This window comes from Bombina bombina, chromosome 5 (assembly GCF_027579735.1).
Source record: "Bombina bombina isolate aBomBom1 chromosome 5, aBomBom1.pri, whole genome shotgun sequence".
Classification (NCBI taxonomy): Eukaryota; Metazoa; Chordata; class Amphibia; order Anura; family Bombinatoridae; genus Bombina; species Bombina bombina.
Window position 1 is genome coordinate 870,974,962 of NC_069503.1, and position 16,287 is coordinate 870,991,248.

Consider the following 16,287-nt stretch of genomic DNA (forward strand, 5'->3'; position numbering starts at 1 on the left):
TGAATGTCCCACCCACATCATAAATGCTGACAGCATACGCTGTCGGTATTTATCATTGCTTGTGCAATGCCACCCCTGCACATTCGCAGACAATTGGCTGCTAGCAGAGGGTGTCAATCATCCCGATTGTATACGGACCGCTGCTTCTTAAATCTTGTTTCCGCGCGAGCCTTTATACACTGCATAGTAAATCGGCCCCTTGGTGTCTTTAAAGCCATGTTGTAATCTAATTTTCCTTCTCCGCTAAATACAGCAGTGTTAAAGGGATACTAAACCCAAATGTTTTCTTTCATGATTCAGATAGAGCATGCAATTTTAAGCAACATTCCAATTTATTTCTAATATCAATTTTTCTTCGTTTTCTTGGTATCTTTATTTGAAAAAAAGAAGGAATCAAAGCTTAGCAGCCAGCCCGCCCATTTATGCTTCATTGGGTAGTGTTTGCTGATTGGTGGCTATATTTAGCTACCAACCAGCAAGCAGTACCAAGGTGCTGAACCTAAGCTTTAATTCCTGATTTTCAAATAAAGATACAAAGGGAACTAAGATAATATTAAATTGATAATAGTAGTAAATTAGAAAGTTGCTTAAAATCGCATCATGAAAGAAAACATTTGGGTTTAGTATCCCTTTAAGTCTGAAGTCTGCACTTCCATTTTTAATGGTAATTGTAAAGCCCACAATTTTCAGAATTATATTAAAGGAAAGAGAACAAAAATAAATAATGAAAGTATATAGCAAATGTTTCTTTTTTACTACATATAATTAAATATTTTATATAACAATCTCAAAGTGTTTAAATGTCCCTTTAATGACAATTTACAGAGACCAAAATGGTTTCCTATAAAGTATAGCTGCATGAATGTCACAGCATTTTTCTGAATGATGTGTATCATGCCAAATAGCTTAACCTGGTCTAGGAATGTTTAATAAAGCCATATGTTTTTACCTGTTTTACTTTACAAAGGATTATAGGCTGCATCTACATTGAAACCAACATGAAAAACAGTTTCCCAGTATTGTTAAGGCATGACATAATTAGTAACATTTATTCTTTCAAATGATATCTCTCATGAAATGACTTCCCTGCTGTTCTCACTTCTCACTAATCCGGGGACAGACTGTGAAGGTCACGTACATTTTAAATGTGCCCGCTTCCTAAAAAAAGTTGTCTGATAAAATGAGAAATTCACATATTAGTTCTATTGCCAGTCGAGAAAGTCTCTGTGTGACATATTTTCAGAGAAATAATGACAGTCCATGACAAAAACGTGCAACCTTAAATGGTTCTTCATTTTTTTATTCATGAAATTACGCGTTATCCGTGTTTGCTACTCTTCTATCACGTTATGATAAGTATTGGTACTCAGAAAAAATGCAGCAACAATTCAGTCAATTAATACTAGAGATGTGTAGATTGGTTCCTTATTAACAACATAACTTTGTAATACATGTGAAAAAATGCAGCAACAATTCAGTCAATTAATACTAGAGATGTGTAGATTGGTTCCTTATTAACAACATAACTTTGTAATACATGTGTTTAGGCCCGGCTCTATAATCCGTCCTGGTGGGACCATGTGGTCAGTGCAGCACTTAAAGGGACATTAAACACTTTGAGATGGTAATATAAAATGATAAAGCGTAAATATAAAAAAGTCTGCAATATACTTTCATTATTTATTTTGTCCCCTTTTGATGTAATTCCATTCTGAAATTGTGAGCTTTTCAGTTCCTGTTAGAAATGGAAGTGCAGAACACTGTTATATTCCACACAGCCATTGGCTGCACACTCAAGTGACCTATTTATAACTGTCCCTAATTGGCCACAGCAGAGAATGTAACCTAAGTTACAACATGGCAGCTCCCATTTTTTATTGACATTAAAACTTTACACGTATTTTGCCAATATTTAAACAGCTATTGAAACTTTAGAAAATACATCTACATGTTATTCTCAGACTAATCTTTTCTTTGAATGCTTCATTCTATCTAGCATTTATTTGTTTAATGTCCCTTTAACAGGACAGTACTAGGGAAGAAGATGGTTGCCCATGTCACATGTATATATCTATGTAGCCCTTTTGCATTTAGGATGCAGTGCAATGGTTGGGTTTAGACTGCAGTGGAAAGAGAGTAGGGGTGTCATTTTATTCCTGGACCCAGGCAGCACATTATCAGTATAATTCCTTAGCCGGCCCTGAATGTGTTGCATAAGATTTGCCATGAAGAAACAACATGGTCTAAAGCTACTTTCTCTGTGGTCACTGCAAGCACACAAAGAAATATAAAAATACTTAATACATCAAAGGGTCCCTCACACAATTATTACGAAAAATATATCAAATTATTTATCTACAAAAATATCCATAGACTTTAATAGTGATATTTTGTTGAAAATGGTGAGATAGTTTTCTAAAGGATTATGATCGACCCCCTGTTTGATATTTACGATGCTGTAGGGCATCTTTATAGCAATACTATAAAATAAACATTGCAATACCATTACTAGGAATTGTATCTCTGTCACTCACAAACACATGGAATTCAGGTGCATCATGACTGAACAGGGGCTAGAAATACCTCACCCTTTTACTGTTCTTAGGCATAGCTAGTAAGATAATAGCTAGTATTATAATTGAGTGCCGTATCGCTAGCACAGCTATTGGATAAGAGGCGGAAAGGTTACCTAATGGAAAAATACTAGTTTTGCAGTGAGCGGCGGAAGGGGTTATTTTAGTAGAATGGTGCTTAAAATAAAGGTTAGTTTTAGAGCCGTTTCACTTCAAAGTCATAAAAGGGGAAGGCCCCTTTATTTTACTCTTATAGATTTAGGCTAACGTTTGAATAACGCTACAATTTACCATCACTTTAACAAAAGTTACCAAGAGAACTTATCAAAATTGATAATAATAATTGATAAATTTGTATCTAAGAATAATTACTACATTCCTGATTTACAATTTATTTTTTGCAACAATGCATATAATAGAAAAATCTATGCACATTTATTTTGAATAGAAGCACATTTTAAATACAAAAGTGCTTCTAGTACAAGCTATCACTGTTTCTGGGATTGTTTTTGTTCTGCACAGCGTATATGTACATATGCTTTACACACTGTGCCTTGTATGATTGCAGGTGCACAGGACATATGGACAAGTATATAGCAACAATGCTTTTATTTAAAACTGAAATGCACTCATGTGCATTTTTATTTTGACTAATATGTCCCTTTAATGTCATTTCAGCTAGTTGTTATTTATTTATTTGTGGTATCAGTAAGCAGATTGGATAAAATATTTAATAAAATCAGTGCAATTGATTTTTTTTCTAATTTCCCCAGAAGACATTGCCATTTAGAACAGAAGTATAAGGTTGATTTCATTATGTTATATTATTATGTGATGTATTTAGATAGAGATGTTGATATTGTTTACCGCTTGCTTTGTAGCAGGGTTGCCTTAAATTTAAGGACATTAAATACCTCTTGCTTTTGTGTAAATGTGTCTTTGTTGCACGCTTCCTAGAGAGGCCAAAAGGCAAAGACTATAGCTGATAGCTGGCTTAGGCACTGTACAGCATATTGGTTTTGCAAGGGGGCGTGGGAAAAGCATAATTTTACACAAAAACAAAAAAACAGAATTTATGCTTACCTGATAAATTTCTTTCTCTTGTGATGTATCGAGTCCACGGATCCATCCATACTTATGGGATATTCTCCTTCCCTACAGGAAGTGGCAGAGGGAGCACCCACAGCAGAGCTGTCCATATAGCTCCTCCCTTAGCTCCACCCCCCAGTCATTTGACAGAAGGCTAGGAAGAAAAATGAGAAACTATAGGGTGCAGTGGTGACTGAAGTTTTTTAAATAAAATTTACTACCTGTCTTAAATAGACAGGACGGGCCGTGGACTTGATACATCACAAGATAAAGAAATTTATCAGGTAAGCATAAATTCTGTTTTCTCTTGTAAGATGTATCGAGTCCACGGATTCATCCATACTTATGGGATACCAATACCAAAGCTTTAGGACACGGATGAAGGGAGGGACAAGGCAGGTACCTTAAACGGAAGGCACCACTGCTTGTAGAACCTTTCTCCCAAAAATAGCCTCCGAAGAAGCAAAAGTATAAAATTTGGAAAATTTGGAAAAAGTATGAAGCGAAGACCAAGTCGCCGCCTTACAAATCTGTTCAACAGAAGCCTCATTTTTAAAAGCCCATGTGGAAGCCACTGCTCTGGTAGAATGAGCAGTAATTCTTTCAGGAGGCTGCTGGCCAGCAGTCTCATAAGCCAAACGGATGAAGCTTTTCAGCCAAAAGGAAAGAGAGGTAGCCGTAGCCTTTTGACCTCTCCGTTTACCAGAATAAACAACAAACAATGAAGATATTTGACGGAAATCTTTAGTTGCTTGTAAGTAGAACTTTAAAGCACAAACCACATCAAGATTGTGCAACAGACGTTCCTTCTTTGATGAAGGATTAGGACACAGAGAAGGAACAACAATCTCCTGATTGATATTCCTATTAGAAACAACCTTAGGAAGAAACCCAGGTTTGGTACGCAAAACCACCTTATCTGCATGGAAAAATAGGTAAGGTGAGTCACACTGTAAAGCAGATAACTCAGAAACTCTTCGAGCCGAAGAGATAGCTACTAAAAACAAAACTTTCCAAGATAGAAGCTTAATTTCTATGGAATGCATAGGTTCAAACGGAACCCCTTGAAGAACATTAAGAACCAAATTTAGGCTCCATGGTAGAGCAACAGATTTAAATACAGGCTTGATCCTGACCAAGGCCTGACTAAACGCTTGAACGTCTGGGACATCTGCCAGACGTTTGTGTAAAAGAATAGACAAAGCAGATATTTGTCCTTTTAAGGAACTAACTGATAATCCCTTCTCCAATCCTTCTTGGAGAAAGGACAAAATTCTAGGAATCCTAATCTTACTCCATGAGTAACCCTTGGATTCACACCAACAAAGATATCTGCACCAAATCTTATGATAGATTTTCCTGGTGACAGGCTTTCAAGCCTGAATCAGGGTATCAATGACCGAATCAGAGAAACCACGCTTTGATAGAATCAGGCGTTCAATCTCCAAGCAGTCAGACGCAGAGAAGTTAGATTTGGATGCTTGAATGGACCTTGGATTAGAAGGTCCTGCCTCATTGGCAGAGTCCACGGTGGAACAGATGACATGTCCACCAGGTCTGCATACCAAGTCATGCGTGGCCACGCAGGCGCTATCAGAATCACCGAAGCTCTCTCCTGCTTGATTCTGGCAACCAGACGTGGGAGGAGATGAAACGGTAAAAATACATAAGCCAGATTGAAGGACCAGGGCACTGCTAGAGCATCTATCAGTACCGCCTGGGGATCCCGGGACCTGGACCCGTAACAAGGAAGTTTGGCGTTCTGTCGGGACGCCATCAGATCCAATTCTGGTGTGCCCCATAGCTGAGTCAGCTGGGCAAATACCTCCGGATGGACGACTTAGGAAATCCGCCTCCCAGTTCTCTACCTCTGGGATATGGATTGCTGAGAGATGGCAAGAGTGATCCTCCGCCCATCGGATTATTTTGGTTACCTCCATCATCACTAGAGAACTCTGTGTTCCTCCTTGATGATTGATATAGGCTACAGTCGTGATGTTGTCCGACTGAAATCTGATTAATTTGGCAGCAGCTAGCTGAGGCCATGCCTGAAGCGCATAGAATATCGCTCTCAGTTCTAGAATGTTTATCGGGAGGAGAGATTCCTCCCGAGACCATAAGCCCTGTGCTTTCAGGGATTTCCAGACTGCACCCCAGCCTAGCAGGCTGGCATCTGTCGTTTTTATGAGCCACTCTGGCCTCCGGAAACACATTCCCTGAGACAGGTGGTCCTGAGACAACCACCAGAGAAGAGAATCTCTGGTCTCTTGGTCCAGATGCAGTTGAAGAGATAAATCTGCATAATCCCCATTCCACTGTTTGAGCATGCATAGTTGCAGTGGTCTGAGGTGTAGGCGGGCATAAGGAACTATGTCCATTGCCGCTACCATGAGTCCGATTACCTCCATACACTGAGCCACTGATGGCCGAGGAATGGAATGAAGAGCTCGGCAAGTGATTAAAAGTTTTGATTTTCTGACCTCCGTCAGAAATATTTTCATTTCTACCGAGTCTATCAGAGTCCCTAGGAAGGAAACTCTTGTGAGAGGGATGAGAGAACTCTTTTTTATGTTCACCTTCCATCCGTGAGATCTCAGAAAAGCCAACACGATGTCCGTGTGAAACTTGGCTAGCTGGAAAGTCGACACCTGAATTAAGATGTCGTCTAGATAAGGCGCCACTGCTATATCCCGCGGTCTTAGAACCGCCAAAAGGGACCCTAGCACCTTTGTGAAAATTCTGGGAGCCGTGGCCAACCCGAAAGGAAGCGCCACAAACTGGTAATGCCTGTCCAGAAAGGCGAATCTGAGGAATTGATGATGATCTCTGTGAATAGGGATGTGTAGATACGCATCCTTTAAATCCACGGTAGTCATATATTGACCCTCCTGGATCAGAGGAAGAATAGTCTGAATAGTCTCCATCTTGAAAGATGGTACTCTGAGGAATTTGTTTAGAATTTTGAGATCCAAGATCGGTCTGAAAGTTCCCTCTTTTTTGGGAACCACAAACAGGTTGGAGTAAAAACCTAGCCCTTGTTCCGCTCTTGGAACTGGGCGGATCACTCCCATGGTATCTAGGTCTTCTACACAGCGTAAGAACGCCTCTCTCTTTGTCCGGTTTGCAGACAATTGAAAAATGTGAAATCTCCCCCTTGGGGGGGGGGGGGAGTCTTTGAAGTCCAGAAGATATCCTTGGGACACAATTTCTAAAGCCCAGGAATCGTGAACATCTCTTGCCCAAGCCTGAGTGAAGAGAGAGAGTCTGCCCCCTACTAGATCCGGTCCCGGATCGGGGGCTACCCCTTCATGCTGTCTTAGAGGCAGCAGCAGGCTTCTTGGCCTGCTAACCTTTTTTCCAAGCCTGGTTAGGTCTCCAAACTGACTTGGATAGGACAGAATTCCCCTCTTGCTTTGCTGCAGGGGAAGCTGAATCGGGACCTTTGAAGTTCCGAAAGGAACGAAAATTATTTTGTTTGGTCCTCATCTTATTTGTTTTATCCTGAGGGAGGGCATGGCCTTTCCCTCCAGTGATGTCTGAAATAATTTCTTTCAGTGTAGGCCCGAATAGGGTCTTTCCTTTGAAAGGGATGTTCAACAACTTAGATTTTGATGACACATCAGCAGACCAGGACTTAAGCCATAACGCCCTGCGTGCTAAAATGGCAAAACCTGAATTCTTTGCCGCTAATTTAGCCATTTGGAAAGCGGCATCTGTAATGAAAGAATTAGCCAACTTAAAGGGACATGAAACCCAAATATTTTCTTTCATGATTTAGAAAGAGCATACAATTATAAACAACTTTCTAATTTACTTCTATTATCTATTTTGCTTCATTCTCTTGATATTCTTTGCTGAAAAGCATATTTAGATATGCTTAGTAGCTGCTGATTGGTAGCTGCACATAGATGCCTCCTGTGATTGGTTCACCGCATGCATTGCTATTTCTTCATTAAAGTATATCTAAAGAATGAAGCAAATTAGGTAATAGAAGTAAATTGGAATGTTGTTTAAAATTGTATTCTCTACCTTAATCATGAAAGAAAATTTCTGGGTATAGTGTCCCTTTAAGGGCCTTAATTCTATCCATAATATCCTCTAATGGAGTCTCCACCTGGAGAGCCTCTTCTAGAGCCTCAAACCAGAAAGCAGCTGCAGTAGTTACAGGAATAATGCATGCAATAGGTTGGAGAAGAAAACCTTGATGAACAAAAATTTTCTTTAGGAGACCCTCTAATTTTTTATCCATAGGATCTTTGAAAGCACAACTGTCTTCGATAGGTATAGTTGTACGCTTAGCAAGAGTAGAAATAGCTCCCTCCACCTTAGGAACAGTCTGCCACGAGTCCTGTATGGTGTCAGATATGGGAAACATTTTCTTAAAAACAGGAGGGGGAGCGAACGGAATACCTGGTATATCCCACTCCTTAGTAACAATAGTCACAATCCTCTTAGGGACTGGAAAAACATCAGTGTAAACAGGAACCTCTAAGTATCTGTCCATTTTACACAATTTCTTTGGGACCACTATAGGGTCACAATCGTCTAGAGTAGCTAATACCTGCTTGAGCAATAAGCGGAGGTGTTCAAGCTTAAATTTAAAGGCCGTCATATCAGAATCTGTCTGAGGGAGCGTCTTTCCTGAATCAGAAATCTCTCCCTCAGATAACAAATCCCTTACCCCTACTTCATAACATTGTTAGGGTATATCGGATACGGCTACTAAAGCATCAGACGGCTCAGCATTTGTTCTTAACCCAGAGCTGTCACGCTTTCCTTGTAAACCAGGCAGTTTAGAGAAAACCTCTGTGAGGGTTTTATTCATAACTATGGCCATGTCTTGTAAAGTAAATTCATTTGACGCATTAGAGGTACTTGGCGTCACTTGTGCGGGCATTACTGGTTGTGACACTTGGGGAGAGCTAGATGCTAAACCCTCATTTCCTTCTAACTGAGAATCATCTATTTCAATATTTTTAAGTGCTAAAATATGCTCTTTATAATTTATAGACATATTAGTGCAAGTGGGACACATTCTAAGAGGGGGTTCCACAATGGCTTCTAAACAGGCTAGTAATGAAACAAACAAGCTTGGAAAACACTTTAATCAAAGAAAATAACACTTTAAACAAAAACGGTACTGTGCCTTTAAGAGAAAAAAAGCTGCACAAACTCTGCAAAACAGTGTAAAAAAAGCAGTAAACAAAACGAAATTTTTACAGTAGCATCATAAAGCCCTAGTAACTTTGCACCACTATGCAAATAAACAATTAACCCCTTAATGTAAAAACCGGATTGAAAAAACTTCAAAACCGGTAAAATAACGTTCAGCACCTTGCCACACTCTGCTGTGGCGCCTACCTGCCCTTTAGGAACGATTTGTGGGGAAAAAAAACCTCTTTACAGCCCTCAAATACAGCAGGAATCTCTGGAGAAGTAGCTGGATGCTTCTGAGGTAAATAAACTGTAAATAGGCCCCTCTCACCTCACTCGATGTTATGGGGCCTAAAAGAAACACCACAGAGTGTTTCTTAAACTAGCCATGTGGGTTAATAACCCTTAAACAAGCCACAAAGACCCCTTAAAGTCCCTCAAAAAACGTTTTATTTGTAATTAAACCAAAACGTTTTTTCCTATCAGTGTCACCAGTAACTATGAGCCCTTTATGCAAGCTTGGATTCCTCTTTTACTGAATACAGCTTACCTTTCCCTCATGGAGATATTGCCAGCCTTTTCTAGAAATAACACAGTCTGTCTAGAAAAAAATAGACTGAACCTACCTTAATGCAGTTTAGCCTGCAAACTGTTCCCCCAACTGAAGTTTTCCTGTACTCTTCAGCCCTTGTGAGAACAGCAGTGGATCTTAGTTACAAAATGCTAAGATCATCATCCTCCTTGCAGAAATCTTCATCCCTTTTCTGCCAGAGAGTAAATAGTACACACCGGTACCATTTAAAATAACAAACTTTTGCTTGAGAAAATAAAAGCTAACATTTTTGTCACCACACTCCCTTTGCCCTTCCTAGCAGTTAAGCAGGCAGAGAGAATGACTGGGGTGGAGCTAAGGGAGGAGCTATATGGACAGCTCTGCTGTGGGTGCTCTCTCTGCCACTTCCTGTAGGGAAGGAGAATATCCCATAAGTATGGATGAATCCGTGGACTCGATACATCTTACAAGAGAAAACAGACATGTTTAGATTCTAGGCCACACTCATTCAGGTAAAGGCTAATGAATAGATTAGATTCTGCTAATTTCTTAGGTTGTGTGATTACATGAGGGGATTCCTGCACAGATTGATTTCTGACTTCTCTTTCCTATGTCACCATTCCAGTACATCAAAATTAAAGTGCCTTTGTGTGCAATTGTCAGACTGAAAGCCATGGCAGGCCTTTAGTAGACATTGCAATAACTCATTAATCTCAAACATTGCAAATACCTTCATGCTGAGGTAACATCATCTATACCTCACATGGGGACAACTGGATAGCAATATTCCAATCCACGAGAAACATTTTTCTAGTAGCTTTTTGCAGGATTCTGGACTTTTTAACGTGAACAGATTTAACCTCTTGAGAAAATGTTTTTCTGTTTCAAACAGCCTAGATTTCTGTATTTGCTGGCTATCAGTTCATGTTAACAAACAGCACCATCATTTATTGATCATCAGGATGCTCATTACTTACAGTGTTTATTAGGGTGTTTAAAAAAATGTTTATTAAAAAACATCATATTCAGTTTTTAACTGCACACAATGGGGCCTAGTTATCAAGCCGTCAACCTCAAATACGCTGGAATTCCGCAGCGTATTTGTGGCGAGGCTGATTCGCCTTAGTTATCAAAGGCTCGAGACCGGCAAAAGTAGAATTTTGTGACGTAAGCTTCGATCCGCCGGACTCAGTCCGACACAGATCGATTCTTACGTCACTCCAGATGTTCCGCACACAAGTGCGGCACAATCTCACTACTTTTGCTAGTTATAAAAAAACTAGCAGGTACGCTCGGCACTTTTACGGCCCAGCGTACCTGGTTTTCAAAGCGCCAGCCTGGAGGCGGCGGATCCCATAGGAATCAATGGGAGTCTGACCATAGCGAAAGTACAAGTTCGCTGCTGACAGACATCCCATTGATTCCTATGGGAGATGTCTGCACCTAACACCCTAACATGTACCCCGAGTCTAAACACCCCTAATCTGTCCCCCCTACACCACCGCAAGTAAATAAAGTTATTACCCCCTAAACCGCCGCTCCCGGAGCCCACCGCAAGCTACTCTATACATATTAACCCCTAAACCGCCGCTCCCAGAGCCCACCGCCACCTACATTATACCTATTAACCCCTATCCTGCCCCCCTATACCGCCGCCCTCTATAATAACGTTATTAACCCCTAAACCTAAGTCTAACACTAACCCTAACGCCCCCCTAACTTAAATATTAATTAAATAAATCTAAATAATATTTATATTATTAACTAAATGAATCCTATTTAAAACTAAATGCTTACCTGTAAAATAAACCCTAATATAGCTACAATATAAATAATAATTATATAGTAGCTATCTTCGGATTTATTTTTATTTTACAGGCAACTTTCAATTTATTTTAACTAGGTACAATAGCTATTAAATAGTTATTAACTATTTAATAGCTTAACTAGCTAAAATAAAGAGAAATTTACCTGTAAAATAAAAACTAACCTAAGTTACAATTACACCTAACACTACACTATACTTTAATAAATTATTTCTATTTAAAACTAAATACTTACCTGTAAAATAAACCCTAATATAGCTACAATATAAATAATAATTATATTGTTGCTATCTTCGGATTTATATTTATTTTACAGGTAACTTTGTATTTATTTTAGCTAGTTAGAATAGTTATTAAATAGTTATTAACTATTTAATAACTACCTAGCTAAAAGAAATACAAAATTACCTGTAAAATAAATGCTAACCTAAGTTACAATTAAACCTAATACTACACTATCATTAAATTAATTAAATAAACTACCTACAAATAACTACAATTAAATACAATTACATAAACTAACTAAAGTACAAAAAATAAAAAAAGCTAAGTTACAGAAAATAAAAAAATAAGTTACAAACATTTTACAAATATTACAACAATTTTAAGCTACTTACACCTAATCTAAGCCCCCTAATAAAATAACAAACCCCCCAAAATAAAAAAATGCCCTACCCTATTCTAAATTAAATAAAGTTCAACGCTCTTTTACCTTACCAGCCCTTAAAAGGGCCATTTGTGGGGGCATGCCCCCAAAAGTTCAGCTCTTTTGCCTGTAAATGAAAAATACAAACCCCCCCAACATTAAAACCCACCACCCACATACCCCTAATCTAACCCAAACCCCCCTTACAAAAAACTAACACTAATCCCCTGAAGATCATCCTACCTTGAGTCGTCTTCACTCAGCCGAGCAGCGATGGAACCCAAGTGGACATCCGGACCGGCAGAAGTGATCATCCAAGGGGCGCTGAAGAAATCTTCCATCCGATGAAGTCATCATCCAGGCGGCGCTGAAGAAGTCTTCGATCCGGGCGATGTCATCTTCCAATCAGCCAATCAGATTGAGCTCGCATTCTATTGGCTGTTCCGATCAGCCAATAGAATGCAAGCTCAATCTGATTGGCTGATTGGATCAGCCAATCGGATTGAACTTGAATCTGATTGGTTGATTCCATCAGCCAATCAGATTTTTCCTACCTTAATTCCGATTGGCTGATAGAATCCTATCAGCCAATCGGAATTGAGGGGACGCCATTTTGGATGACGTCCCTTAAAGGAGCCTTCATTCGTTGTAGTCCGTCGGTGAAGAAGGATGTTCCGCGGCGGCGGAAGGAAGATTCAAGACCCGGCTTGGAAGATGACATCGCCCGGATCGAAGACTTCTTCAGCGCCGCCTGGATGATGACTTCATCGGATGGAAGATTTCTTCAGCGCCCCTTGGATGATCACTTCTGCCGGTCCGGATGTCCACTTGGGTTCCATCGCTGCTCGGCTGAGTGAAGACGACTCAAGGTAGGATGATCTTCAGGGGATTAGTGTTAGGTTTTTGTAAGGGCGGTTTGGGTTAGATTAGGGGTATGTGGGTGGTGGGTTTTAATGTTGGGGGGGGGTTTGTATTTTTCATTTACAGGCAAAAGAGCTGAACTTTTGGGGGCATGCCCCCACAAATGGCCCTTTTAAGGGCTGGTAAGGTAAAAGAGCGTTGAACTTTATTTAATTTAGAATAGGGTTTAGGCATTTTTTTATTTTGGGGGGTTTGTTATTTTATTAGGGGGCTTAGATTAGGTGTAAGTAGCTTAAAATTGTTGTAATATTTGTAAAATGTTTGTAACTTATTTTTTTATTTTCTGTAACTTAGCTTTTTTTATTTTTTGTACTTTAGTTAGTTTATGTAATTGTATTTAATTGTAGTTATTTGTAGGTAGTTTATTTAATTAATTTAATAATAGTGTAGTATTAGGTTTAATTGTAACTTAGGTTAGCATTTATTTTACAGGTAATTTTGTATTTCTTTTAGCTAGGTAGTTATTAAATAGTTAATAACTATTTAATAACTATTCTAACTAGCTAAAATAAATACAAAGTTAACTGTAAAATAAATATAAATCCTAAGATAGCTACAATGTAATTATTAATTGCATTGTAGCTATCTTAGGGTTTATTTTACAGGTAAGTATTTAGTTTTAAATAGGAATAATTAGTATAGTGTAGTGTTAGGTGTAATTGTAACTTAGGTTAGTTTTTATTTTACAGGTAAATTTCTCTTTATTTTAGCTAGGTAAGCTATTAAATAGTTAATAACTATTTAATAGCTATTGTACCTAGTTAAAATAAATTGAAAGATGCCTGTAAAATAAAAATAAATCCTAAGATAGCTACAATATAATTATTATTTATATTGTAGCTATATTAGGGTTTATTTTAAAGGTAAGTATTTAGTTTTAAATAGGATTAATTTAGTTAATAATATAAATATTATTTAGATTTATTTAATTAATATTTAAGTTAGGGGGGCGTTAGGGTTAGTGTTAGACTTAGGTTTAGGGGTTAATAAATTTATTACAGTGGCGGCGTCGTAGTGGGGGGCAGGATAGGGGTTAATAAATTTATTATAGGTGGCGACGGTGTAGGGGGGGCAGGATAGGGGTTAATAAATTTATTATAGGTTGCAGCGGGTTCAGGGAGCGGCGGTTTAGGGGTTAAACTATTTATTTAGTTGCGGCGAGGTGCGGGATCAGCAGGATAGGGGTTAATAATTTTATTATAGAGGGCGACGGTATAGGGGGGGCAGGATAGGGGTTACTAGGTATAATGTAGGTGGCGGTGGGCTCCGGGAGCGGCGGTTTAGGGGTTAATACATTTATAAGAGTTGCGGCAGGGTCTAGGAGCGGCGGTTTAGGGGTTAGTAACTTTATTGAGTTGCGGGAGGCTCCGGGGGCGCCGGTATAGGGGGTAGAACAGTGCAGTTTAGTGTGGGTGCTTAGTGACAGGCTAGCAATAAAGCTGGGAAAAAGCCGAAGAGCAGCGAGATCGGATGAGTGATAACTGTCACAGTCCGCTGCTCATCGCCCTGCGGCTTTTTGACAGCTTTATTTGATAACTTAGGCGTATTTTTTCAGGTCCGCGGCGGCGAAGGTAGGCGAGCTTAGGCGGGCGTATTGGGCCGGCGAAGCCAGAAAAGTAGACGGCTTGATAACTACCCCCCAATGAATTAACATTAAAAGTTAAAAAAACCTGCATTCAATTACAGTAGGCAGTCGTCACCATTACTGAATCAGTCAGATGGTTAGGTTAGGTTTAGGTTTAACCACATATATTTGGCTTCCATTACGGTTTATGAAAAACACTGAGAAAATCCTACAAAAAAGCTTTAGTTGTGTTTAACTAGATTATCCTTTTTTATCATCTATTCATTTGATTGTTTTTATTAATTCAGCTGTGATTGCTAATAGATTGAAAATATAAATATCACCCAAATTGGCATTCTTTGTGTCTGTAAAATAATTCTAAAAGGGGTATTTGTGTAAGAAGGTTCAACTGCAAATTGTTTTTTATATTATTTGATTTGTGAGCATTATGACAGCTTAGTATTAAATACAAAGTTATTGTCTATGGATAAGATATAAAACCTTCATTGATAAGAACTTATATAAATGTTACATCCAAAATTTACAAAATACACTGAAACATTTAAACAGATCAGCAATATCAGTACTGAATGTTTGGTCTTCACTCTTATATATGGCATTAGGTGTTAATATTGAATTATAATGTCACCATATTGTCTTAGAATCTAGAAATGAGATAATCACTCTAATTGTCACGCAATGATTATATATTTATATTAAGGAACAAGTGAGGAAAATTGAGGAATGATGAAAGGATAAAAAAATGTTTTGGGCTGACACCACTGGGGGGGGAAACAAGACACTAAGATGAAAACAAAATAGTGTCATGGATTTACATAGGGGGTTTTGATGGGTTTGGTTTTACGTCAAAACTCACCATCTCAAAACCACTTCTTTTCATCCGCCTGCAGGACTTGAGGTAAGTGCGTATACGTTTTCTGGCACGCTCTTGGTACTCAGGGAACTGTCGCCTGCATGAGTCAATGATAGCTTGGATCTTTTCTTTGGGCTGCTTAGAGATAGGGACCATTCGGTCTAAGTTTTCATCTACAAACAGCCTGACAAACATCTGTTGGTAAGAGGGAGACAGAGGAGAAGGGGTTGGAGGGCTGCTCTCTTCTCTTTCTACCTTTGGTTGTTGGTTACTGGCTTGAAAATAAACTTTGTACTTGAAAGAAATGATAAATGTTTGTATACAGAGGAATTATCCTCCACCAGACATGTCCCGTTGAGGTAGGACACTCAAATGGACATAAGGAAAAAAAAAGCATAAGAATAAAGAATGACTTTTGACATATGACTTGGCAATATTCATTAAATCTTCCTGATTCCCTGTCCAGCTCATTGAGAGCATCTTTTGGGGAACATGCACATGAACGTGTATTGTGAGTAAGCAAACAATAAATGACACACAACACACACGGCTTGTACGTTGCAGAATACAAACGTTATTTGAAGAATGTATTGAGCTTTGGAGTTCAAAAAGCTAACAAAAAATCACAAGAAGGCGCAACAAGACATACATAGTCACAACTTTATCAGGACCACAGTGCTCAGTAGTCACGGTGTATATGTCTGTGTTACAGAGAAGTGGCTTTGCAAACTCCCAAGCTTTCTACATAATTAAATTCTTGTAACGACAACTCATGCAGAATGGTTTGTATTTACTATGATGCTTAAAGAGACAGCATGCTATTATGTGTCTGCACTCTGTATTAGAAATCTGATATATCATATTTTTGTTTTTAAAAAGAAGTATGCGTTAATGCAGGGATATCAAACCTAAGGACCAAGGGACACAATGTGGCCCTCTAGTCCTTTTTTCCTCTGGACCACCACTTCCACCATCACACAATTCTCTTGTAACTCTCCCCTTAACGTAGAGAAGTTCATTGCCCTCTTCTCAGAGGATTCAACTTGTATGCTTCTGATTCTTTGGGTATATGTACTTATGTGTCCAT

At 38.8% G+C, this 16,287-nt stretch overlaps 1 protein-coding gene across 7 annotated transcripts in view; it reads right to left on the reverse strand.

Moving 5' to 3' along the window:
• Positions 1-16,287, reverse strand: part of NOL4 (nucleolar protein 4) — a 665,641-nt gene that overhangs the window by 155,979 nt on the left and 493,375 nt on the right. For 3 of the 7 annotated variants that reach the window (XM_053715011.1, XM_053715010.1, XM_053715009.1), the window contains one exon: positions 15,204-15,395. The exons of the other annotated variants lie outside the window; for them this stretch is intronic. In XM_053715011.1, the coding sequence (XP_053570986.1) occupies positions 15,204-15,395 (192 nt within the window). The remainder of the gene's footprint in view (positions 1-15,203; positions 15,396-16,287) is intronic. 7 annotated transcript variants of the gene reach the window in all.